Source organism: Ursus americanus, chromosome 8 (assembly GCF_024610735.1).
Source record: "Ursus americanus isolate L20-20 chromosome 8, mUrsAme1.1.p, whole genome shotgun sequence".
Taxonomy (NCBI): Eukaryota; Metazoa; Chordata; class Mammalia; order Carnivora; family Ursidae; genus Ursus; species Ursus americanus.
In genome coordinates, this window is record NC_142134.1 from 77,150,545 (window position 1) to 77,177,507 (window position 26,963).

Genomic DNA, 26,963 nt, shown 5'->3' on the forward strand with positions numbered 1-26,963 from the left:
CATGAGAGACTATGGACTCTGAGAAACAAACTGAGGGCTTCAGAGGGGAGAGGGGTGGGGGAATGGGATAGGCTGGTGATGGGTAGTAAGGAGGGCACGTATTGCATGGTGCACTGGGTGTTATACGCAACTAATGAATCATCGAACCTTGCATCAGAAACCAGGGATGTACTGTATAGTGACTAACATAATGTAATAAAAAACATTAAAAAAAAAAAAAGAGAGACACGTTGCTGGGGTGATTGAGGTAAGGGTCTTGAGATGGGAGATTAACACGGATAATCCAGCAAGCCCCACGCAGTCACAGCGGTCCTCATAAGAGGGAGGCAGGAGGGTCAGCGTCAGAGAAGGACTTGTGGGGGAGGAGGGAGGGAGAGGGCAAGAGAGAGAGATTTGAAGACCGCTGGCATTGAAGATGGAGGAAAAGGATCACAAGCTAAGGAGCTCAGGCGGCGTCCTGGAAAAGGAAGGGAAACCATCTCTCCCCGAGAGACTCCAAAAGGGACACAGCCCTGCCCACATCCTGAATGTGTCATTTCTGACCGTTACAACTAGAAGACAGTAAATTTGTGTGGCTTTACAGCACCAACGTCGTCGTGATGTTTCTGGCAGCCATAGGCGACTGATACAGGTCACCGAGGGCAGCGGTCCCCACAGGGAGGGGTGAGTAAGGAGGGCACAGGATGGTTCACCGGGATGTGAGAAGAAGGTGGTAGAAAGTCTTTTTATATTCTTTTCTCACTTTGAAGTAAATATCGCGGGACTCACTTTGCATGATTCGAACACCGTCCCAACAACCCAGGGCAACCATCACTTGCATTTCACATCCGGCTTCTCCTCACCGACATCTTGAAGACCTTCTCTCTGCCTCCTTCCCTCGAGAAGGCTGACTTCTCATCTCACACATGTAGCAGCACCTCGTGGTCTCTTCCTGGTATGATCCGGGTACCAGAGAAATTGCCTTTATTTCTCATGAAAATGTGCATGGGCCACCACCTTGGACCCCGCCGTTGACGCCACGTCCCGAGGGTGTAGGGCGGTGAGCAGGCAGGACCCTGGGGCCGCACCGCATGGACAGAACTGCCCAACAATGGCCTCTGCTTCGGAGTCAAAACTTCCATGTCATCTAAGGTAACTGTTATTTTGAGTTGCTCTTACTCATGATGAAGCCTAAACTCAGCTCATACAGGTCGTCAGAGGACAGAGTCCAAGGCAAATGAGAATATACGAAGCAAATCCCATCTTTAGACACTCAGCGAGTTGTCCCTCCGGAGCACAGGGGCCCCTGGGTTAGGGGAGCGTGGATTCACGTTCACGGATTATCTGGTGAGAGCAGCTTTGCTGGGGGCTTGAATCTGGCTGTGGTGCTACCTGGGTTTTCTGCCTACGAATACCAATTTCTCTTCCTATCAAGTTTGCAACTGCTTTCACATGGCTGCCTCTGTTGCTAGAGGTAACCTGTGAAGTAAATACTGGATACATTTCATCTGAGTCAAGCCCTGCTCTTCCAGCTCCAAGTCCAGCCAAGTCTAGGGCTCTGATCGCTGCCCTACGGGACTTCAGAAATTTGGCCCCAACCCCTCTTCTCCAGAACAAGGACTCTGACTTGTACCATCCCTTCCACTGTGACAACCAGACACCTGCTGACCTGTGGTGGGTGGAAGCATCCATGGCCCCGGTGAATCACGCCTGCCAGTTGCTCGTCCTTGTGTGATCTCCAACTGTGCCGAATTTAGACGTGGCCATGCAACTCTCTGGCCACGAGACATCAGAAAATATGACAGGAGCAGAAGCTTAATAAGCACTTGTGCTCTCGGGCTTTCCTCTTAGAATGCTGATGTCATTGTGTGATGAGGAAGCCCAGTGTAGCCTCCTTGAGGATAAAGGGCCAGCGAAAGGGAGGGGCCCATTATCTCCACTGTCCCAGCTGAGCTCCAGTCCAGTGACCCTGCAGCTGAATGCAGCTGCGTGAGTGAGGCCAGGAGACAGGAGCAGAAGAATCATTCAGCCATTCACAGAGTCACAAAGAATAATAGGTGGTTGTTGCCTCAAACTGCCAGGTGTTGGCATGGTTGGTAAAACTACGTATAGATCGCCGATATAGACCGTTATCTTCCATTCTGTTTTGTCATTATTCACTGAGTTACGTGGCACTGCTTAGAGCTCATATCCGCAAACAAAAACAGAAGTAACGTTCTCTGGAGTAAGGTCTCGTCCATTCATCCCACAAACATTTGCTGAGCACCCAATATACACTTGTCCTAGGTACTGGGGGTATAAACACGGATGAAACCCATCTCTTCCTTCAGAAGGCTGTGGATGTGTGAGGGAAACAAACCGCTGATCATCAGCGCGAGTCCGGTGGTCCCTCTACATAGACTGTCCTTCTCCTTCTCCTCACTCCGATGATTTCTAGTCATCCTGAAGGACGACGCCGAGGCTCCCTCCTGGAGGCGTGCCCACACTGGCTCCATCGTTGCCCACCGTCTTGCTCATATCCGCACAACGACCTCCCGCAGCGATCACGTGTCCCAGGCCCCTGGAGGTGAATGTATGCCCTGACAGGAGTGCACAGATGGCCGGTGCACAGGGGGCCCCACTTTAGGTAACTCCCCTGTGACCTCACCACCATGCCCCTCCCTCTAGAAAAGCTGTGGGTTATGGACTGGACTTTATGGAGAATGGCTGCGGGGTGCCTGGATCATTTGTCCGCCTGGTCTTCCTGGTCTGGAAGTCACCCTGAAGAAAATGGTATAGAGTGGCTTGCTTCGTTTTTCAGTTTCAACGTTCCTTCTCAGTCTGGAGGCTACTTTTCCGTCCATCCTCCAGCTTCTAACACCTGCCCCTAAAACTCTCTCTCTGCTTCCCCAGTCTCGGCTGGGTTCTTTTCTTTTCCTTCTCACAGAAGCCTGTGTTCAACTCTCTTCAGGGATTTAGCACGGCCTATCACGGTGATCTTTGTTTACTTGGATGTCTCCCCTCCTAGACCCCAGATAAGAGATCCTACAAGAAAATGGCTGATTCATCTCAGGACCCCATGTTCCTGGCAAGCGCTCACTGAACAAGTTAACATCCTGACAAAGCCATGAGGAGGATGGGACGGGACCCCTGCAGAGACACGGGCTGTGGTCTGGGGTGACTGGGCCAGATGCTTCCAGGTGGTAACGTGGGAGCCTCACGTAAGTTGTGGTATTCAGATTTTGTCAGGCTGAGGCGAGGCAGGGAGGAATTTGAGACAAAAGGGCCAATGACATGGGAATGGCAGCCAAACACAGTAGCTATAAACGCAAGAGTGGGAGGCCACACTGGTCGGTGGGTTGAGTCCAGACTGTGAAGAATCATGAGGGCGGCACCTAAATATCCCTGGGACCAAACCCGCCCCACACCTTTCATCTCTGGCTGAGCACAGGTCGATGCAGACAACACCCTATTATGACACTGCCCCTCCTGGAATAAATGAGTGGACATCAGGGGGTCAGACCATTATAATCAGGCTTCTTCCCGTTTCCCTTCCACTAAACATTCATTCGCTGGCTGTGAACCCCAAAGGACGGAGGTCTCATTGAATGACAGGGGCTCGGCGGCTGCTCACAGTTTCAGACATTTGCTGCAGTTCACGCTAAGATGTGGATAGAATTCTCCTTATCAGAATCACGTCCCCTGGCAAATCTGTACATTGAGTCAAGTAAATTTCCTCTCATTAAATCACAGCATTTGGGGACTGTGGTTTGTCTCAGTCAAGAACCAGAGCTGGAAGTAGTAAAGGCCAAGGCAAAAAGAAGTTGGGTTCTCGGCAGGACATGTGGGTGGTGAAGACAGAGGCAGGATTTCAGAAGTGTGCTGGGGCCCAAACCTCCAGCAGCAACATGACTGTGCCTCTTGAATTTAGAGCAGGCACTTCTCAGCCACTCACCGCCTCACCATGTGGCAGATCGAGGGTGCTGCCTTCCGTGTAAGCTCTAGGAGCAGAAAAGAGCATCCGAAAGAAGGTATTTTGGTGATGAAGCAGATCCTTCAGAAATGGCCTTCTAGCTTTGTCCTGTGACACTAATACGAGCAGGTAGGTGTTTCACACAAGCGACCCCTCCCCTTTGTTTCTCACGACAAGATGGTGAGGTGAGTTGTGAACACGCTCATAACGTCCATTTCTTCTTCTACTTGGAATCTAATGCAATTCTAATTCAAGAGCCTGGACTAGAGCCTAGGGACACTGGACATGTCCTACCACCTGCTAAATCTTCAGCTGTGACCACTGTTCCTTGCACACAGTGAGTGCTAAATAGAGAGCAGCTGAACGAATAAATTGTGAATACGATAATTTGTTGAAATCAGGAAATTTTGACAGACATGGGAACTAAGTTTAAAGATACTAGAAATCACCTGGCTGGCAAAATGTGGCTGACACCAAATTGCCCAGAACACACCCAGAAAACAAATGTCGGTCAGTGAGTCCCCTTTCGGTTGCAGGTGACGAATCCTGACTCATGCTAGCTTCAAACTTAAAGATGGAAGATCTTCATTTGCTAAACTAGAGGTTTAGTAAGGCAACCAGCGTAAGTCTTCCTGGATTCAGGGGCTCAAGTCACATCACTCATGGCTCCAGCTCTGTGTCTGTCCTCTCTTGGTTCTGCTTCTCTCTGCTTGGCTTTCTTGGCTTGAGAGTCCCAATATGGCGGCTTCCAGTAGCCCCCAGCCTTGCACGTTCTCAGCCTGGCCACCCAGTGGGGGAGAGAAATCTCTCTCCCGATGTATTATTTATCTTTTGCTATGGAAAAAAGCTCCCCAAAACTTAGTGGCTTAAAAGAGAACAGCCATTTCACTGCTCACAATTCTGTGGGTCAACAAATCGGGCAAGGCTCAGCTGAGCAGTTCTTTGGATCCATGTGGAGTCCTCTGCATTCAGTCAGGCATCTGTGGCCAGGTGGTGTCAGCTGGACGCTGGTTGGGCTCAGATGCCCTCGCACATGTCAGAGGCCTCAGTGGGATGACTGGAACAGCTGGGATGTCTGAGCCTCTCTACAGGGCCTCTCTCTGCATGAAGCATTTCCGTCTCAGGCTGGCTTGCTCATGAAGGGGCAGTGTTCTAAGAAAATGAGAACAGAATCTGCAAGTCCTCTGGAGGCTGAGGCTTGGAACTCACACATCTCTTCAACTGATCAAATCAAGTCATGGGACCAGCCCCACTTCAAGGGGAGTGGATTCCACCTCTTGGTGGGAAGCATACGAAATCACATCACAAAGGGACAAATAGGACGGGAGCTGTGGTGGTGGCCAGCTTTGCAAACAATCTACCACCCTCAGTATCCATGTATCAACCTCACAAAGATTCTGGTTTCCCTGCCCAGGTCACATGCATATCCCCGAGGCCACCGTCACAGTGACCAGGGAGAACAGTTGCTCGTATGTTCAACCCAGAAGTGGTGGGCAAGGGGTAGTATAATCTGAATGGCAACTCTTCCAGAGCCACAGAGTCAGAGGGGGAATCCCCAGCAAACCAGAAGAGGATGGAAAAGTGTGTTCAGGAGACAAAACGGAAGCTAGCAAGCTCCAAGGCAGGCTCTGTCCGTCATGAGGGGGGCGATCATCAGCCATGAAAGCCTAAACACAAGCCGAAGCATCAAAGGGTGCTGGCCATTTGGCCCTCTCAAGGATAAAGATGTCCTGACCCATAGACTCAACCTGTCCAATTGCCCCTTGATTTTGGAAATGAATGCACAACTCTCAACACCAGTTGCCAGAAATAACAAATATTCCCATCAGTTCACTCCCCTGCCTTTTTTTCTCATTCCATATGCCCTGGTAGGCTTCTCGTTAGAAAGATTTTCAACAAGCTGCTCAAACCAATTGGAACTCTGATTTTTCTTAATTCTATATTTCACAGCAAAAATTGGCAAATTATCACACCTGATTTATAGATCACTCTCTTGTGAGAACAGTAGGGATGCGTCACCCCCACTCCAACTAATTCTCTGGTTAATTATTCACAGGACTCTTGCCATGGTCCCACTCTGAGCCCAGCTGTGTTCCAGGGGCTGCCGATAGGATGGGGAAGAAGGAAATCTCCAGCTATCACGGAGTTGACATTCAAGTGCAGGGGATGACAAATAAGAACCAAACAAATAGGTCACACACACAAAAAGCGAATGGCAATGAATACAGTACAAAGGATTAGAACACGGTGTCTGGTTGTGACTTTAGATCGGGTGGCCGTAGAATGACAATGTGAGAATAGCATCCCACTGCTACCCTTGGAGATCAGGTGCGCACCTGCAGAATCTTTAGCTGGACAAAATCACCTCTAGCGCACCGTCACGCACAGCACATCCAGTGGGTAAAGGACTCGGTAGGCTAGGTTAGCGTCGTACAGGTCAGGATCCGTTAAAACCATTAACGCTGGCAGCACTATCTGTAATTTAAGGAGCTGTGCTGGGTGCCGAAAATGAATGATCTCTCGTGCTCATATCGACCTTGCCAGTGCAGGTGTTAGTGTCAGCACTTAACCAGTGAGGGCACTGGCGGCGCTCACTGAGCTTGAGAAATGTATCCCAAATGTATCCCAAGTGATCCCAAATGTATCGTTTGTCTCCTGAACCTGGGAGAGGGCAGGTGGTGGTGAGTGTGGAGGCCAAGCTGAAGCACTGTTTGGAATTCACTGTGCCTCCCCCTTCTCTCTCCAGACTTGCCCCTCCCCCCCGCCACACCAACCCCTCCTCCTCCCTAAGAGTTCTGCTCCCCGCCCCCCCCCCCCCCCCCGCAATATTCCAGAGACCCGAGCCCCACCTCCCTTTGTCGCCTCCTCCCAGAAGTTGGCAGGGTTTCTGTTCGCATGGGAAAGGCATCTGGCTTCCCACAGCCAACCAGCCAACCAGTTCCCTCCAACGCTCAGTAACCAGGTGCTCCCCTTCCTCTGAGCCTAAAGAACCAGCAACCAGGACCACCACGGGGCCAGGGGAAAGACTGGGACAGGAGGATAGGATGCCCAAGGACTTCCCTTCCATTTGCCCTGCCCCCACCAGGAAACTTTAAGGCAGAAATTATTTGCCCATTTGTACCATTTGTATTCTGAAATCTGGGAGCTATCCAAGATATCCTAGTGGATGAAAAATGGAGTTGGTATTTGAGCCTGAATACTCTAAATCCTAACCTAATGCTCCTTTTACTATGCTGCACATGTCAAAAATATAAAGGGATTTTCTCAACGAGGAAAATTAGAATCAACACGAGGCACACAGGCCCCCCTCTTTTCTTCTCATGGTATCGAAAGCCTCCCAAGAAAGGCCACTTGGCCCAAACCCAGATGTTGTCTACCTCCAGGGCTGCAAGGAATCACCGGTGTCTGATGATGTGGGAACCAAAGGCAGAAGAAAAATTATTAAATGTCCTCACTACCTGCAGCCCACTGACAAGTCCTTGAAACGGGCAGAGTGACCTTCCTCTAGGGGCTCAGCTGTCTCGATGTTAACACTCTGCTAAGGGCAAAAGGCAACCTTAGCCCGACCCCAGGACCCTGTGAGTCCACTTCAACATACAAAACTTCCTTTGGAAACTTCCTTCATCTCTACTCCCCAAGATACATGTTGGTAATCATCTCCCAAGCATCTGCAGGCCTCGGAACTACAGTTTTATTTGACAATAATAAACGACCTTTTCTGGGGCGCCTGGGTGGCTCAGTCGTTAAGCATCTGCCTTCGGCTCAGGGCGTGATCCCGGAGTTCTGGGATCGAGCCCCACATCAGGCTCCTCTGCTGGGAGCCTGCTTCTTCCTCTCCTGCTCCCCTTGCTTGTGTTCCCTCTCTCGCTGGCTGTCTTTCTTTCTGTCAAATAAATAAATAAAATCTTAAAAATAAATAATAAATAAATAAATAAATAAACAAACGACCTTTTCCTGATAGCAGCCAGGCCCTTCAAGGTCCTGGAAACCTTGCTTCTACATTCCTTAGAGACTTACGCTCTCCCTAACCCCCTCCCAACTTGAAAGTACATAATGGGCCACTGCTCACAACCCCAGTGCCGCTCTTCCTGCCCAAAATGAAACCACCTTTTTGCATCAAGGATGTCTCAAGAATTCTTTCTTGACCATCAGCTTCGAGCCCTAACATCTTTCCTACATCACCTGAGACAAGAAGGAACTGATGCCTGCCAGGCTGGTCCAAACCAGGGTCATCATGCTGCCCCTCCTTTTGTGTGAATGGCTCCCCCTGGGGTTGTGCAGGGCAGCCCTGACCCTGACCAAAGCAGACCAAGGGGAGAGATTCCTAAGCCAACAGACACTGCTCCTCCGGGACTCACACTGCCACTTACCTCAGAAGTGTGTTGCAAGAGGGGACAGAACAAGGCTTTCTCAAAGACTGGATTAATGAGGCTTCGTCCTGTGTGGGGGCGATCTTTATTTGTGGGCGTGGGACCCTGGTGGAAGAATCCCGAAGTCTCTCTTTAGATGTGCAACCACACTTACAACCTCGGGAAGTGAAATGTACGAGAAAGTGCCTTAGAACCCGGAGAAGACTCTAGAATATAAAGAATTGCTTGTGGTTTGGTAACAGCTAAGCAAGAAATACTGTTCTAGCAGAAATCTGCCAGCAAGCACTATCTCTGCCTCTCTCCACCTTTCCATTAACTCAAAGCACTGTGATGAGAAGCACTCAGCGTGCGGCCAGCCCTGGGGTAAGAGGTGGATCAACACGTCCTCCACCTGAAGAGAGCTAATGCTGGCGAGAGAGGCAGCTGGCGCAGTTTCAGTGCCAAGGGGGGAGTGCTGGCATGGAGGGAAGCAGGGGCATATGGAATTAAGGGAGGGCACCTGAACTGACAGAATCAGAGGAGGCTTCCTGGAGGAGGTGGGCTCTCACTAGAGGGAACCACAGATAAAGGAAACAGCCCACTACCCACAGCCCAACGATGGGTGACAAGGTGGCGCGGGAGAGCCTGCATGTGGCCGGTGTGGTGGAACGCGGGGTGATTCAGGACAGGAAGGTGTAGTAAGCTCCAGACTCCAACAGCAGACAGGACCTTGCATTCCATTTTGTGGGATAAGGACTTTGTGTTGAAGGCGACCAGTTACCAAATGTGCTTCGTGAAATCCTAGACCCCGGGTGCCTGGGAAAGAGGGGCTCCTTGGTCATAGAGTTTGGGCAGTCCTCCTCCTTTTCGACTTTCTTGGAGGGTCACCAAGTGCATGAGCACAGTAACAGCTCTGAGAAGCCCTGCAATGAGAGCCTGCTTACCTGTGACTAACCCAGCCTTCCCCAAATACATTTGGCCAGGAGAAAGTGGATTCCTACAAGTGTCCCACAGAACACTCTGGAAAGTCTGCCAGAGGCTCTGGGGAGGCTCTGAATGCCTTTTGAAGCACAAGAAGGACCTGGTCAGATTTGTGTATTGGAAACAGGCCAGAGAGAAGGAATTGCCTGTTCATTAGCCTGCTCCTAGACTTTCTCCCAAATGTCACAATTACTGTAACATGTCACCCCTCGGTGTCCTTACCTTCTTTATTCTCCCAGTGCCCCTCCCTCCTCACCAACTGCAGGCATTTCCCAAGCTGGGTTCAGGTGTCACGTCCTCCAGAAAGCTCCCCTGACCCACCACGCGAAGCTGGATGGCCACACTGAAAGGGTGCTTCTCCTTCCTGTGCCCCTTCCCGCTATTCTGCCTGACCAGGTGTCCCCATTGCCCACGGGCACCACTGCGACAGCGCCATGACTGCTCTCTTTCACACCGCCATCCCCACGGCGGCAGAGCCATCCTTCTAAGGCATGATGCATCCCATCCTGTCCCTGCTTCCGACACCCATGACTCCCCCTGCAGCTCCTCAGCACCACGGGCTGGGCCCACTCACCGCCGGGACTCCTCTGCTCCCGTCCCTCTCACCCCTGCCCGTGCCTTGTTCCCTCTGCCTTTTTTTTTTAATTTTTATTTAAATTCAATTTAAGTCACATAGTTTCAGGGGTAGAATTTAGTGATTCATCAGTTGCCTATAACACCCAGTGCTCACCACGTCACGTGTCCTCCTTAATGCCCATCCCCCAGTTACCCCATCCCCCACCCCCTCCCCTCCAGCAAACCTCAGTTTGTTTCCTACAGTTAAGAGTCTCTTATGGTTTGCCTCCCTCTCTGATTTTATCTTATTTTATTTTTACTTCCCTTCCCCTGTGTTCCTTGGTCTTGTTTCTTAAATTCCACATATGAGTGAAATCATAAGGTATTTTTCTTTCTCTGACTGACTTATTTTGCTCAGCATAATACCCTCTAGTTCCATCTGCGTCGTTGCAATGGCAAGATGTCGTTCTTTTTGATGGCTGAGTAATATTCCATTGTCTATAGGAACCACATCTTCTTTACCCATTTACCTGTTGATGGACATTTCGGCTCTTTCCATAGTTTGGCTACTATGGACATGGCTGCTATAAACATTGGGGTGCAGGTGCCCCTTTGGATCACTATGTTTGTATCCTTGGGATAGATACCCAGTAGCGCAATTGCTGGGTCGTGGAGATGGCTCTATTTTTAACTTCTTGAGGAAGCTCCATACTGTTTTCCAGAGCGGCTGCACCAGCTTGCATTCCCACCAGCAGTGTGAGAGGGCTCCCCTTTCTCCACATCCTCTCCAACATCTGTTCTTTCCTGTCTTGTTAATTTTAGCCATTCTGACAGATGTGAGGTGGTATCTCATTGTGGTTTTGATTGTAGTTCCCTGTGATAAGTGATGTTGAGCATTTTTTCATGTGTCTGATGGCCATTTGTGTGTCTTCGTTGGAGAAATGTCTGTTCATGTCTTCTACCCATTTCTCGACTGGATTATTTGGTTTTTGGGTGTTGAGTTTGGTAAGTTCTTTATAGATTTTGGATACTAGCCCTTTATCTGACATGTCATTGACAAATACTTTCTACCGTTCCGTAAGTTGCCTTTTAGTTTTGTCGACTGTTTCCTTTGCTGTGCAAAAGCCTTTTATCTTGATGAAGTTCCAGTAGTTCACTTTTGCTTTTGTTTCTCTTGCCTTGAATGCCTTTCCATCCCTTTTCCCCCAGGACACCCCCAGCTGTCCTCATCTCCAGGGCGCCTGACCTTGGCTGGACCCCAGTCCTGATTAGGTACCTCTCTCCCTAGCTCCGCAGCCCCGCTGAGCCTCAGTTTCCTCACATGGAAAACTGCAATCCCTACATCAACCTTTGTTGTGAAGAACAAAAGAGAAAAGATAGGATCCATTGTGCTTGGAATGAAGGAGATACTCAGTAAGCGCTTAGGGATACAAAGGATAATTCAGCCCCATCGCCCAGGGTGGCTGCTGGGATCCCCACTTGAGACTGACTCCAAGAGTTGCTCAGGCCTTGCCGGCCAAGCCCAGCCCCTCACCAGCCCCAATACCACCCGCCGCCCCTACAGCTGACTGGCTCCCACTGTGGCTGCTGCTGGCGGAGCATCGCCGAAAGCCCCAAACCTGTGCTGTGAAGTTTGAACGTGATCCAAAGCCCCTGAAAGACAGGCAAGTAATACGCCTACGACCAAGGACGGGCTGCAGCTGGCCCCAGGGTGCAAGGAACCTCATCAAAATGGAAGTAGGTTTGTTGAGGCAAGTCTGGCCTGTGGTAGAGGGAGGCTGTGCGCAGCTGCTGGAAAAGGAGTGGGCACGAAGGCCAGAAGTAAGCCGAGTCCCTGCTCCTGGCCAGGACACTGCGACAGCCCAGCTTCCACCTGGCCAAAGACAGAGCCCAGGGGCCACACCCCTCCCACAGACAGTGAGCTTTCTCCATGGTTCCATCATGGCTTTGAGCCACCCCAGCTGCCTGGTGACAGCATATGGTAGAATTGACAAGGGAAGAAGGAAGAAATAAGGCCGAGGGCAGAGTGGGGCTCACAGAGGTTCCTAGGGTCCCGCCTCGCTCATGGGGCAAAGAGGCTATCATAGGATTTCAGTCTAGAGCCCAGAGAGTAACAAGAAGCATTCGCAGCCTTTCTGGGTAAAACCATCCTGGCCACTGACAGCTGGCCAAGGATTTGGGCGATCGTAGATTCTAGGCACATCCTCCAGCAAGCCTCAGGCTGACTCGGGACAGCCCCGGCCCTGCAGTCTATCTAACAAGGGCAGTGAGATCCCGGCACGTCACGTCTGCTTATTTGAGCTTGTGGAGTCTTCAAGGAGTCGTTCAGTTGACGGGATCCATCACGCACAGATGCTTTGCACTGGGAGTGCGAGGGAGCAAGGGGCATGTGCTGCCTACAGAAGAGCTCAGTCCAGCTGATAAATAGACAAGCAGGGTCTGCGACAAATGTCAAAGCAGGCTATGGAGGCTCAAATGGGAGGCAGCTGGCCCAGTAGTCGCAGGGAAGGTGATGGAGATCAGGGATGGCTTCCTGGAGGAGAAGACACCTCGGCCAAACCTTGAAACCATGCATAAGATAAGTAAGGGAGAAGGACATTCTAGAAGACAGAGTGAACAGAGGCACGAGAACACGAAACATTGGGGTGTGTTCCGGGGACACTCAGCACTTCACTGGCTGCAGCCGGAGGAGGAGGAAGAGAGGGCAGGTGAGCGAGGCCAGAGGGTGCAAAGGCCAAGAACGTGGGGGGCGAGGACCTCGCCTGAATGTGGTCCCTCGTGAACCAGCCGCCCCTTCTTTTCCAGAGTCATGATATTTCTCCCCTCCATCCGCACACCGAAAGCAGGATGACACTTAGGTTTTGGGTTATTTTGAGCAACAAGGTCGATTTTTCTGTACGCAGATCCCAGCACTGAAGCCGAAGCTGCGAGTAAACATCTGAACAAACCGGACAGGCGGATGTCAGTCAGCTAGAAAAGGGTCTGGGAAGGGAGCTCCGGAAGAAATCGATGCCTTTGGTCCCTTCCAGTCTTTAAGAATCTTAAAAGCCCCTCAGATGTTTCTCCAGACAGTTAGAGCATTGCCCAAAATGCTATTCTGAGTCAAGCACATCCTCTTAAGTGGCTCTCACCAGCCTGAGAGCCAGGCAGCAGAGGGCTGTTTTCCCAGCTTCTAGGAAAAGTATCAAGAAGGGACAAGAAACCCCGTTTTCGGGGGTCTCTGTGCACCCCACTTCCTCCCACACACACACATGCAAGCGTTACCCAGGAGAGGTCTTGCACTAGTCTCTCTCCCAGAAAACCCACTGCAGCCCGACCCTACAAGGAGGGCGGAAAGAATTTAAAGCGTGTGAGTGTCCTCAGCCACTGAGCCGAATGCGCGTCATATGTTCCCTCATTTAGAACTCAGCCTCCGGGGGTGGACAGTGAGTTCAAGTGCAGGCTCCACCATGCCCTCGCCACGGGCCTTACATCAGGCCGCTTTACCTCCTTTGCCCCAGTGTTCCTCATCTGTAAAATGGGGGTGATGGTACCTACTTCTAGGATTTCGGTGAGAATGCAATAAGCTAATGAATGCAAAGCACCCAGAATAGTGCCAAGCACTTAAGACGCAAACAGTAATTGTTCCGTTACTATTACTAGTTCATCTGTAAGACAGAGAGCAAGTTCCCTTATTAGAAGCAGCTGGTGCCTGTGGCTGGTGGGTGTGCTCGGCTCTCCAGCCCCTCCCTGGTGGGGAGGATGCTTTCTCCGCCAGGTGAGTGCAGGAGGGATCATGTGACTTTGGGAAACGGGGGAGGCAGTGATGGGCATCCCTTTTAAGCAGAAGATTCCAGAGGCAGCTCATGGCTTACCATCTTTCTCTTGTCCTTCTGCCACAAAATCAGCAGTGTCCCAGAGAGAGGCTGCTCCAGCAGCTGGGGCTCTGGAGTGACCCTGCAGCATGAGCAGGAAATAAACCTTTGCTATTATAAGCGGCCAGGATTCCGAGATTGGTTGTTACCACAGCATAACCTAGCCTAGCCCAGCTGGTTCGGTAGATTAAGTCAATAAGGTGGAAATGAAAAGCGATCCACATGTTACAACTAGTTTATCTTGAAACATAACCGTGCTTTTGTTCACCTTTTTTATGGAAGTCAAGACCATTCCTTGTAGTGTCATTCGGTGGATTGGACCTCCAATTTGTCTTTCACAAACCCACCTCTGATGCTTTAAAATAGAACAGGAACTTGGGGACCCTCGCGGAGCAATCTGAATGCAGACTTTTTTAGATTTTTACTAGTTTTAAAAAATGGTCCACAGTTGTCTCTCCCACATTAATTTGACAGCAACTGTTTTAGCAACTCAAACTTTTGGAGCTCTCTAAAGGAGTCAACTTTCCTTCATGGAAGCAACTTTCTTTCCACACTCATGTTTCATTGGTCTCTGTACAATTTAGTTAAATTTTGAAATTACTATGACAACTGGAATCAAAGGATATAAATGTAGATGCATTTTAGGGCAGCCCTAGAAACTAATCCATGGACTGAGGGCTCCCCTTTCCCAGCCCAGGGCAGTCCTCCTAGACACAAAACTGTGCGTGTCGTCAAAGGACTTCCATAACCACGGTCCTGTCTGTTCACCACACTGAGGTCCCAGCAGACGAAACTGAAGCTGGGGGAAGTAACTTTCCAAGATAAGAGTAAGGACTGACATTTACTGGGTCCGAGGCTTCATAAGCCAAAAAATAAAGATAAAAAATCACCCATGTAATTGCAAATAACTGAGTATGAAAATGAGACCAGTGATGGCAGTAGCTGCCAACTTGAGGTTGAGAAGGCCAAGGACAGCAGAAGATCAAGTCCTCAGTAGACGCAGGGACAAGACAGCATCAGTAGACACTGTCATCGTGCCCGGGAAGACTGGGAGGCACCCAGCTGTCACAGGCCCGCACTAGGCTGGGCAGACATTGGGGGCCCCACCCCGGAGAGCAGGGTGCTTCCTGCAGGTGTCCTAGTTCTGCTCCCATGCAGCAGCTTCCAGAACACTGGTTTCCTGTGGCCTTTCACTCTACATTTTGGAAAATCCTTTTCTTTTTCCTGTTTTCCTCCCGAGAAAGTCATCGGAGAATACTCCATTTCCGGGACGGCACATCTTCCTTAGCCTGCTTTCTGCGTGTAGAACAAGGAGGCTCAAGGGTCAATTTTAGTCTCAAAAAGTACAGGGCTTGGAGCTCCTGTGGAAGTGGAACTCTCTCGAAAACTTCATGGGTGTTTTGTTGCTTTTTTCAAAGAGGCAATAACCACACCACGATCCTTTCAGACACACGCCCTTCTCTCTCGACTTAACTGTGAGCACTTAGGCTCCCCAGCTTCTCAGGCAGAGCCCACCTTTCTTCCTTTCTCCCCATCTTGCCCACATAGGATGTAATACCTACTAACTTAACTGACTCAACGATTTAACAAAGAACGTGACAGCTGCGCCCTCGGTGTGGTCCCAGCCGTGACTTCTAATGGGCATTTGAGTCTAGGGCCTTCTGCCCTTTGGAGACGAGAAGCAGCTTTGCCTTCCAACCCTCGAAGCCCCAGAATTGCCAGCGCTCTCCGTTCCTGCTCAAACCTGCTTGCCGATGAGCCTGTTCTGGGCTCAGCTCTTTCCTACAGAGGCAGCGAGGACATGGGGCAGGCATTCTGTTTCTCACCCTCTCCACCTACGGCCCCATCAGGACGTCCTCCGCCTTCCCCGTGAATCAGACAGCGGAGTGACCAACCGTTTCTCTGCTGCATGACACATGTCGGCATCTCGCCCTCCTCTGGTGGCAGCCTGTGGCTGCCCCACCATCTGGCTCCAGAGCCCACGCACGTACTCCACATTTGTAGAACAGCTCTGCACTCCTGGTCCACTAATACAATACGCAGAATCCTCTGTGACAGGTGTTTCCCTGCTGAAACCTCCTGGTGCATGAGGGGACCGTACTTGGGTTTTGTGGCTTGTGTCGTCACTCTGGGTAAAGCCAGGTGGGGTGATGGGAAGACAGATGCTGGCCCTGAATCTTTTGTGATGACATCACTGTAACATCTGCTAGAGCCAGAGGCTTACACACAGTGTCTCCAGCCATCACAGAATCTATGTCCTCCTCCCCACCTTCCAGAAGGACAAGCGTGGGCCCAGAGCTACCAGGGACCTGGCTCAGAATCACCGATATCGTAAGTGATTACGTGTGAATTAGAACAAAGACTCAGGTCTCCAGGCTGCGGCCCTTTCAGTAACTCTCCAACTTCAACAACTAGCTTCCCGCCTGTGATCCTCGAGTTTCTCCATCTGTAATACTGGATGGTGAGCCCAGAGAATCCAGAAGGCCCCCTTTATCTCGGGGGTTCTTCTTCTCTTCAAGCTAAGAGTGACAGCTCTCCTCTGCTGTTAGTACTTCCCAATTCACAAGCCCATTCATTAAGTCTGATCACTGCAGCCAGAACCTTCCACGAAATGAGAGACTGACAGCCCCGGGGGAGGAAAGAGCCCTCTTCACATAATGATTCCCACTATGATTTGGTTATAAATAACCCACGAGGAAAACGAGGCTTATCGGCAGGCTCTGATTGTGCTGGGTGATGGGATGCGTGACCGTGACCGCACGAAATCTCTAGACGGATGGGGAAGCTGTCCCTGCTGGTTCAGCAGGGCCAGGGGCTCCTGCATAAGTGGAGTGTTTGTGTGAATGGCTAAAGCCAGCTGATAGAACCCAGCAAATACAACTAACACATCAGGGCTACTTCTCAGAAGACACAAGACAGTAGTCTTGCACGGTCACTGTCCACTGATGCACCCAAGGGAGCGCCAGTGACACCCCCTGCACCTGCATCCCCGAGATACTCTGGGGTGTGGGTTCACCAGACCCATCCTGGCTGCAATCCCTCCCGAGGACAGAGTAGGGCTAGGGACCAGCAAAAGCCTCATCCGCTCCCCTTCCTGAGCTCTCAGCAGCCTCTATTGACCCAGCCATCCATACACCCATTCCACACACTTCTGTTCAACCCCCCGCTCAGCACCTGTCCCTGGGCTGGCACTCTGGGGACCGTGGAGGTGAGACTGGAGACCACAGGCTTTCTGTGAGCAGTGACGCCCGGGATATACATGACTATAAACAGTACGACAGGGTCAGCGCCTGGCAGAAAGTGCCCGGCACTGTGACAGGCAAAGCAGGCAAAATTCCAAGGAATCAAAAATGTTTCTGCTGCCCTTCCTGCACCGTGCTACTTAGACACCCCACCCCCTGAGCCCCCTTTCCCAACCCAGGGCCAGGGTCTTGCCTCCTGAGGACAGGGTTCCTAAAGAACCCCACTGGACCCTCAAGAAGAGACTCTATGCCTAGATTCTCAGATCCCATAATGGGAAACTCCAGTGCCAGCTGAATTGCCGGCCACCCACCTTACCCCTGAACTTCCAGAAGGTTCTGTTTCTCTGGAGAAGCCTGACTCATATGGTCTCTGACTGGTAGTGTGTGTGTGTGTGTGTGTGTGTGTGTGTGTGTGTGTGTGTACAAGCAAAATCTTAGAAGGAATTGGTTCATGCAACTGTGGAGACTGAAGTATCCCGAGATCTGTAGCCAACAAGCTAGAGACAGGCATGACACCCAGTCAGCACACAGCCTTCAATCTGATGCGGAGTATTTTAAAAAAACTGAATTAGCAGTGGAATTGACCACTCCACGAAAATACACCAGTCCTGGGTTGTCTGAGATCTGCTCACAAATTTCTTATCCATCGGCTAAATGATAAATCCAAATTACCAGTTTTTAATCTAATTCATAATGAATATTGCTGATAGAAATCATCAATATATAACAAAACTGATGATCACACAATGAGGTAAATTGCAAAAAATCACACCCTTCCCCCCAAATAGAAAACACAGTAGCAGAAGATATCGATGAAATTTGATATGGAGAAAGAAACTGATCAATAAATCATATCTTCATTGGGACTTTTTCAAGGAAATAATAGATTCCATAAAAACAAATTTAGTAAGATTAGAACAAGAACATGGAAAGTCATGTTGTAAATGGCTTCCTTGCACCAAAGAGAAAAATGATCAATGCATTTAATTTGCTCAGTGCATTTTCCTCTAGAAAATTATGCTAGGGAAAATGTGCTGATGTTGAGAGACTTGTGGTTAAAACGTTTGTTTCCAGAGCCACAGGATTTTCATCAGTGCCCAACGGTAGGGACAAAATGTCTGTTCCCCTTCGCTCTTTTGCAAATTCTCTTCCTTCCTCTTGTGTTGCTTTTCCGCACCTGTTCTGTTACAAGACTTTCAGGGGCTGGTTTACCTGCTACCTTAGCTGCAAGATATTTCCTGATGCCCCATCTAGACGGACACTCACCCTCTTTGAAACCCTCTGTGCTGTTTCTCACTCTCATCCTGTGTCAGTTATTCGTCTTCACCCGCACCTCCTCCCCGTGGGCAGCGGGTATCCTGCCCACCTGGGCAATCCTGGGGCCCAGCTCACAACCCCAGCACCCAGGAACTTGGTCAGCAAGTTACAGAGGGATGACCAGGGGTGGAAGCGATCTCTTGCACACCATGTGAGTTTATGTCCGTGCGCCATCTTTCCCACGGAGGTCTGCCTCTTCTGTGTGCAATAAAATCCTTGATCTTCTTTCAAAAGTTCCTGAACTATGACAGCAGGTGGGGCAGATGTTGTTGGGGACTGAAGATCCAGTTTGGAGCTCTTACCTCCAATGTGACATGTATTTCACTGAGGTACCTGGTCAACCCCGTTCGTGTCATTCCTCTTCACGTCCTGCGTCCAGGTGAACCAGGACCCCAGGCCAAGCTTGCTGGAGGAAGGCATGGCTGTGGCGGGTGGGAATGGTCTGGGAACAACTCCAGGTGACAAGGTCAAGGTCAGGAAACTGCTCTTAATAGCCTCAAACAGTTGTTGATATAGTGCTCAAGAAAAGATAGGGATTGATTGATGTCGCTGGAGAGGATCTTTGGGGGCCCTTCCCTGGCCCTCAGCACTCAGGCCTGAGGGAGCATGAGCCATGTGGCCACGAGAGGCAGAGTATTTAGTGGGGAGAGTGGGCTCTGGGAGAATGGGCCCCGGAGCCTTACTGGCCAGATCTGAATCTCAGATCAACCACACTCAATGTGTGACCTTGGATAAGTCACTGGACCTCTCTCTTCCTCAGTTTTGTCATTTGTAAAGTGGTGGTGGTATCTGTAGCCACCTCCTGGCTCTTCTGTGGACAGTAAATTAGTCAATGTTGATAAAATGTTTAGCATGTAGCAAGCAGGCAACAAACCACTGTTCTCTGACCCTCTGCTCAGGGTGCTCTTCGGTGCCCCGAGGTCCTCCATGGACACGGAGCATGAATGTGCCCTGTCCTTGCACGGGGAGACATGACTAGGAACTGGGGGCCTGCACTCCGACCAGCTCAATGCGTCCCTCACCACATTCTGGATGGAGAAGCCTTCCCTGGACTCTGGCAGGTCGGGAATCAAGGGTTAGTGCCTCCTGTTTGTTTGCAAAGGCATTTTCCTGAGGGTCCCTCAACCCACCCATCACGACATGCCTTCCAGCTCTCACGGAGAACATTGCAGACCCATGCGGCGTCTCCAAGATCAAGCGAAGCAAAACAAAGTCCCAGAGGAGCTCATACACACTGAAAGTGACTGGACAGAAAGGGGCGTTGACCCTGGAGGAGCCAGGCAGGTCTCTGAATCCCCGAACAGGAGAACCCCAGGACCCAGGAGAGCCATTCTCCTTGAGGTTCCAGCCTGGGCTGTGGGTGGTGGTGAAGCAAGTTCTTGGATGGCGCTGTGCAACAGGGACCCTGGAAACACCTGCCCCACGGCCTCAGCCGGGTGCGGACTCAGCGGCGTTCATCCCCAGAAGCCCTTTGGCGCAGTGCCCGGCACATTCAGCGGTCAGTCAACACTGGCGACCGTCTTGGGGGCGGAGGTCCCAGACCCAGGCCTCTGGTCCTCACCCCCACTCCCACCTGGATGGCCCTGTGCACCTCCACAGACAATGATATCAGGTCATGGAGCAGAGACCATGGTGCTAGGCCACCTTTATTTCTGGGCACAGAGCGGGCAACCTGTACGTATTTGGAGCTCCTGGGGTCTGTTTGGTTTGGTTGGCAATTTATCGTCCGCACATTCTTACCATGTGGGGTAGTGTCGAGCCACACAGGCCTGGGTCTGAATGGCGGGGCCCTCGTTGCTTCTTAGCTGTGTGACCTGGAGCAAGGAGCGTGACCTCTCTGAATTTCAGCATCGGGAGCTGTGCCATGGCGAGGAGCTGACCCACTCATAAGGCTGCTACGAAGGATGAGTGAGGCCACTCTGCACAAATCCTCACACGGCATCTGGTCTGGAGCAAATTCTAGTAAATGAGGCTTTTTTACGTCCATCACGACCCTGTGACGGGAACGTGATGGTTTTCGTTATTCGAGATGAGGAACCCAACTCAGAGATGTCGGATCAGGTGCTTAAAATCCCACGACTGGGATCTGAACCCAGATCTCCTGCTTCCCGATCTCATTCTTCGTTGCCTGAAATGTCCGGATTATTTTGCCAAAGGGGGAGGGACCCGGGCAGGGGACAGAGGGTCGCTGAGAGACGCAGTGCCCCTGAGCTTGTTTTCACTTCATTTATAAAGTCCTCTCTCCTTCCTTGACAACTGCTTCCTGCCGCTTCACTCTCTCTCTCATGTAACAAGACAAACAAAGAACAGCGCTTCCCGTTGCCCTTTCGCCCCTCTGAGAGCTACGGTTCATCAGTGCTAAGTTACGATTCTCTACACTTCCTTCAATAGGAATGGATCAGGGTCCTAAAATTCCCTGAGCATCTGTATTTAGTCCACAAGCAGCTCAGCAGTGTTCATCTTAACGGGGGATATGGTAGGAAAAGAATAAATCTCACCAACATGATTTTACACGGAAAGGACCACCGGCCATGAACTTTTTTGAATCTTGATTGCCTTTGGAAAAAGATATCCAAGGACAGGGAGCGCTCTCTGCCCCCCAGTGAAAGGTGTATATGGCTGCAGGAGGAGCACTGATCCGGGGGCCTGGACTCTTGGGCTCTAGGTTCTAGTTCCTACAACCTTGCTGGGCGTCTTGGACAAGTCCCTCAACATCTCTGGGCCTAGTTTCCACATGTGCACAACGCAGGAGGTGGACAAAACGAGTTCCGATGTCTCCAGCCAGCTTTCAGATTTGCTTAAGGAACCTAAAACATTGCTAAAGAAGAGAAAGGATAGTGCCCATTTCTGTTCGGAAAACAATGTTCTCCATGTTTCCCTGGGCCCAGCGTTGTGTTAATGTCCTACAAAGGGGACATGTGAGGCCCCAAGCCCCAAACTGGGAATGTCAAAATGGCCTCTCCTGAACAGCGTCCAAGTGAAGTCCGCTGACTCCACCCCGCTTGTGAGTGGGCGCGCTCATGCTGCCATGGCGTCCTCCCCCAAAGCGGCCTGGAGCCCCAAGGGCTCCATACGAGCTCAGGAACATTCTCGCCCTAGCTCTCCCCCCATCTCGACCATTTCTCTCCTTACCAAGCTTGGCATCTTGCCCTGTGTCTTCCTGTCCCAGGTGTGGCCGAGTCTGATCTGCGATTGATCCATTTCATCCTTCCCCTGGATCTTGGCTCCTGAGCTCTCGGTTTCTAGAATGGAAACCCAAAAATGGAGCCCAGGACCACTGCACGGACACAGGGAGGCCTGCCCTGTGCTTTCCAGATACAATCACAGAGCTGAGAGTTTTCCAGTTCTCACTGTGTAGCCTTCCATTCTGCCGACATCTTATCACATAACCCTGCCAATAAACTACAAGGCGAATCCTTTGTAATATGGAAAACAAAAAACAGAACAAAAAAAACCTTGGCATGTAACTTAATCTCTCTGATTTCCAGATCTCATGAACGAAGAAGTTAGTGAGTCAGAATTTGAATGGGGGTGATGATTTTAAAATATGTCCACAAGGAATCAGAAGAAACCCATGGGACTTAATGTATGTACATAGCTGGGAATAGAAATAGAGAGATGCTTACGGGTATGTGCGTATACACGTACAAGTATATGTGTGCATACATATACAGATATCTGTTTCCCAGCTCTGTTCTTTGAGCGCGCCTCGAAACCAATTGTCTGAGTAGCTGTAAGACCCTATTGCCCGGATCTTGATTTCTAAATTCCATTCCCTGCTAAAAGGAACCAAAACTCCTTAAAGATGGTTGATTCCAGAGCTCAGGCAGGAAATATACAAGATGAGTCTGGACTGTGTTGGGCCAAAAAACAGCAAACTGCCCAAAGAATGAGAGCATCTCAAAAGGACACAGAAGCCAACTCGAAAGGGCTCCCCCTGGTCAAATCTGAGACCATTTGAACATCGCAATAAATATAGAGAGGAAAGGATTATAACCTATTCTAAAATCTAGGAATCCAGGAGTCCCCACAGGTATAAATTTTAAAAATTAATAAATGCCCTTCCTTGCAGTAAAAAACCAACTGTAAAATGATGATGGAATTTTTTTTAAATACCCCATCTGGCAATCACAACAATAATTGATTCAGAGAAGGATCCTTAATAGTTGCCAAAACCAATGGGTAAAAGTTTGAGGAATAATGGGGTGTTTTCATAGTCTCAGAGTATCTTTCCAAAGGGTATTTATCAAGTATCTTTGTATCGAGTATCAGGTAACTTTACAGTGGCCACCGTCACCACCCCGTGATCAGAGCGGACGTTGCCGGTGATGGGAATTGGCGGCCTCTGCCCCCAGGACGCTGCTCCGAGAGGAACACGGCATTGCTTCTGTGGGATTCCTGCCCCAAGTGCATGTCTGAGTCTGCACAGGAGGAAGCACAAGACAACCCCAAATTTAAGGACATGCCACCAAGGGATGGGGACACGTCATTCCTATCCTCACACAGAGCCAGGAGAGGGTGAGGACAGTGAGGCACGAATTTTAAGGACGTGACTGCTGTTCCCTGTTGTCACACGTCCCTTCCGTACCACGTGGTGCAGAGGGCACAGGAGTGTGGCCACCTTCAGACTTACGTAGGTGTCTCTGGCTGGGTGACCTTGGATGAGTCTCTGGACACCTCCCCCCTGTCCTGGGTCAGCTAATCTCATCTCTTTCATGGGCAGGCTGGAAGGAGCTCACCAGGTATTTCTGGGGCTCTGGGGGAAATACGGAGGCACTTTGCTAGTGATGAAAGAGTGTCCAGGTGTGTCATACAATGATAACACTCCCCGTGGGGCTTTCAGCCTCGCAGGCCTTTGATCGGCCCAGAATGTGAGGACCACCACCTTGCAATGGGAGATACGACCCTGGGACTTGCTGCGTAAACACCTAGTTCCTCACTCAGTGGTAGCACCTAAGACTGGGGTGTGTGTGTGCGTGCGTGTGTGTGTGTGTGTCCCCGAAGTGGAGACACACATTTAGTGAGCACTTCCTCCATACCGGGCACGATTCTAGGTCAAGAAAACAGTGAGGGCAAGACAACGAACCTCAGCTCTCGTGGCCTCAGCTTCTAGGACGATGTGCTTCTACCCAAGCTGGGAACCTCGAAGTCGATTTAAAATGCATCAAGCCATGGAGTTCTTTTGACGAGGAGAAAGAAAAAGAAAAAGAACGACACAAAAATAACCTCAGTGTTATGCACACTCATGTAATCCTCATCCAAACCTTTGGGGTTAATGTACCCATTTCTCGGATAAAGAAACTGAAACTAGGGGCATCTGGGTGCCCAGTCAGTTAAGCGTCTGACTCTTGGTTTTGCCTCAGGTCATGACCTTGGGGTTCTGGGATGGAGCCCCACATCCGGCTCTGAGTGCTCAGTGCAGGGTCAGCTTGGGATTCTCTCTCTCCCTCTCCCTCTGTCCTTCCCCCTGCTCACTCTTTCTCTCTTTCAAATAATAAAAAGTCTTAAAAAAAAAAACCCTGAAACTAGAAAATGTGCCCAAATTCAGACAACTAATAAATGCTGGGGCTAAAATTGGAACTCAAGGCCGTGGAGCTTCGCAGCCCCTGCAGTGTGGCTCTGTGGACAGGACCCGGAGCCCACCAGCCCGGCTCAGGGCCTCTCCAGGCTGTCCTGTGCTCTGGAAGTTGTTTAGCCCTGGTCTTGACCCACTACTGGCAGGAGCACGCCACACCCGGTTGTGACAATGAAAAATGTCTCCAGACTTGGCCAAATGTCCCCTGGGGAACAAAACCGCCCCCACAGAGAACCACTGGACCAGGAGTAAACCCTTGTTCCACCACTTACTGTCCTATGACCTTGGCTAAGCCACTTAACCCCTCTGTGCCTCAGTGTCCTCATCTGTAAAATGGACAACAGCAGGTGAGGTTAATGTGAGGATCAAGTAGAATCAGGAAAGCACTTGGCCCTCCACACAAGGGCTCAGGACATGGCTCTTTTTTCCACTGCCCTCTGCTGCCTCCCCTCCAAACACCAAGGAGTGTTCAGAGCAGGTCCCCAGTGGAGATTGGCTTACATATGGAAGTGTCATAGGAAAGTATCAGGTAATGGACAGGTGACGTTCTGCTCCCGGCATTAGAGCACCTGCTGACTGGGGATGCCCTGGCAGCCCTTCTCACCACCGCAGGGTAGTGAGGATTAAAGACTCCACGGCCAGACAGCCCAAGTTCAAGTCCAGCTCAGCCACTCATGGGCTATGTGACCCTGGGCTCGTTGTTTAGCTTCCTAATGCCTTCATTTCCTCGTCTGTAAACTGGGGGTAAAAAAGGCAGCTGCCTGGCAGGGTTGGGAGCATTGAATGATTTAACTACATGCTAATTCATTCAGTGCCCCGCGCTGCCTGCGGCCCTAGTGCCTGCCGTTGCTGCTATTCCGTTCCAGGCGTGAGCCTCTCGGAGGCCTCCAGCCGCACAGACCACCTTTCTCTTCTCCGGCCATGCCACGCATAGTCCCATTTCCAGGCATCCGCACTGCCATTCCCTCTGCCTGGAGCACTCCTCCCCCTACACCTTCACATCGCCTGACCCTCCTCCTTCGTCCAGGTCTCTCTGCATCGCACCTCTTCTGAGAGGCACCCCCCAAACATCAGACCGCAGCTCCCCGCTTCTGCTCCCTGCACTGTCCGTGTCCCATCAGTTATCCCCGCCCGAGCCGATATCCCAGAGTCCGGGCGGTGTGCACACCGCAGTGCGGACAGTAGTGTTCCTTCGCTGTCTCCCTAATGCTAAAGCAGAGGGTCAGGACACCAGAGAATTTGGTGACCGGTTCCTAGAACAGGGCCCAGCACGGAGCAGGTGTGAATAATTACAAGAAATGATTAGAGACATTTTGCAGAGTTCTCACATAATCCATTTTCCTAACACAGAAATTGTTTGAACTGGGGCTGAGAACACGTTTGCCACCAAAAAAACAAAATAAAACAAAACTTGCTTATATCAAGGGGTCCTTTAGAATAGATCAGCTACACTTAAGAGACTTCCAGGTCGATTCGGGTTTCTCAAACCGTGTTCCCTGTAACTGTGGTCTCCGGAGAGAAAGGAGTAAGGAATTGAACCAAACAAGGATTCACAAGGTCAAAGGCATCGGGAAGCAATGCAGAATTCTCTCCTGCTCGGGGATTCATACTGCACAGAAAAGCTCTAAGAAGCCCTGTGGAGAAAACTGTTATTTTAGCTGGGTTTGCTGAGCTTACGTCAGCCCAGACCCCACCCATAACATCCGCACGGTGAGGAGCAATTTGGAGAACACTGCTCTAGTGTGTTTCAACGCACAGATGCAGACAGAAAGTACAGCCCAGAAAGGTTATTGGACTCGTTCAGGGTCACACAGCCATCCTCCGAATCCTAGAGCAGGGCACTGCTGATGGCCCCCAATGTTTCCCTAATGGTCCACAGAGGTGATCAGGTCACGAGAGGCAAAACCTGAACCCAGACCTCAGATTCCAATATCAGTTTGACTAAATCATGTATGAAAATTAAGGTACCAAATAGGACTTGGTTTCAACCTCACTGTTCCAGAAATATTCATTCAACAAATATTTATTAAGCATTATGTGTCAAGCACTGCACATTTTGCCGTGAACAGGACATGGTTGCTCAGTAGACTGACAATAAAATTATCCCTAAAGGGACTGAAATTGATTGGACTGTCCTTGATAAGCCTGCTTCGGAGCAAGGACTTGTAAGAAATTACATATTCAGATTTCATTTGCTTCCATTAACAATGCTCACATTTAGATCTAGTGGTAATAACATGCTCTCAGCTGGAATGGTTCTGGAATAAAACGCTCCTCTTCCCCGTGCAGGCTGCAGAGAGGGACAAAAAGACTGAAACTTCTTGGGCTCTTTGTTTGTTGAGCACCTCAACCAATAGATTTTCCCATTTCAGGTTCATTCAAATATTATCTCTGGCTCCTACATTTTCGTTAAAATGCGTTCTCTCATTTCCTATTGCCTATAGATCAGAATGTCTATTTAAAAATGAGATTTTTTTTTAAAGCATATCCGCTCACACATTTCAGAGCCTTTCAGAAATGTGGATCAAAAGCCATGTAAGTCTAAAACACTACAGATCTGAGACTGGAAAAGATTCAGCTATTAAGCTGTATGCTCTTTTCAATGAACTGATCTGCCTAGGACCTGGGTGAATTATTGTATGTTATTTTTTAAAAAGGAGATTCCAAATGAGAAAAAAATATATTAGAATTCCAGGGCATAGACATCCCTATTGGATGCCGTGGCATTAAAGCTGGCTTTCAGCACAGCCTTGAGATGTGTGTATCTAAACAAAAAGAAGGAGAAGGAAAAGAAGGAGGAGGAGGAGGAAGAAGAAGAAGAAGAAAGAAGAAGAAGAAGAAGAAGAAGAAGAAGAAGAAGAAGAAGAAGAAGAAGAAGAAGAAGAGAGAAAAGAAAAGAAAAGAAAAGAAAAGAAAAGAAAAGAAAAGAAAAGAAAAAAGAAAAGAAAAGAAAAGAAAAAAGAAAAAAGAGAAAATAAAACAAAACAAAAAACCCAAGGAACTGGAAGCTCTTCACGGTCCTTGCTCCTGTGTGTACCTGTAAGGCCAACCTGTCTGCAAAGAAAATAAAGATGTGCTTCCAGACCAAGCCAAAATCTTCCCTAATTTTAAGGATGTGCTCATGGTTTCTCCAGGAACCATCCTAAAAACGAATCTGGC

At 50.0% G+C, this 26,963-nt stretch overlaps 1 protein-coding gene across 6 annotated transcripts in view; it reads left to right on the forward strand.

Annotated features, from left to right (window-relative positions):
* SLC2A9 (solute carrier family 2 member 9) overlaps positions 1-26,963 on the forward strand; it is a 286,157-nt gene that overhangs the window by 246,798 nt on the left and 12,396 nt on the right. Inside the window, exons 11-12 of one of the 6 annotated variants that reach the window (XR_006775167.2) lie at positions 2,987-3,179; positions 5,988-6,740. The exons of 2 other annotated variants lie outside the window; for them this stretch is intronic. Coding sequence is in view for 2 of the 4 variants with exons in the window: in XM_087864275.1 (XP_087720401.1) it covers positions 5,988-6,101 (114 nt within the window). In the remaining 2 variants the exon portion in view is untranslated. 3 more of the 6 variants (XR_006775166.2, XM_087864275.1, XM_045771359.2) reach the window with 3 other exon arrangements.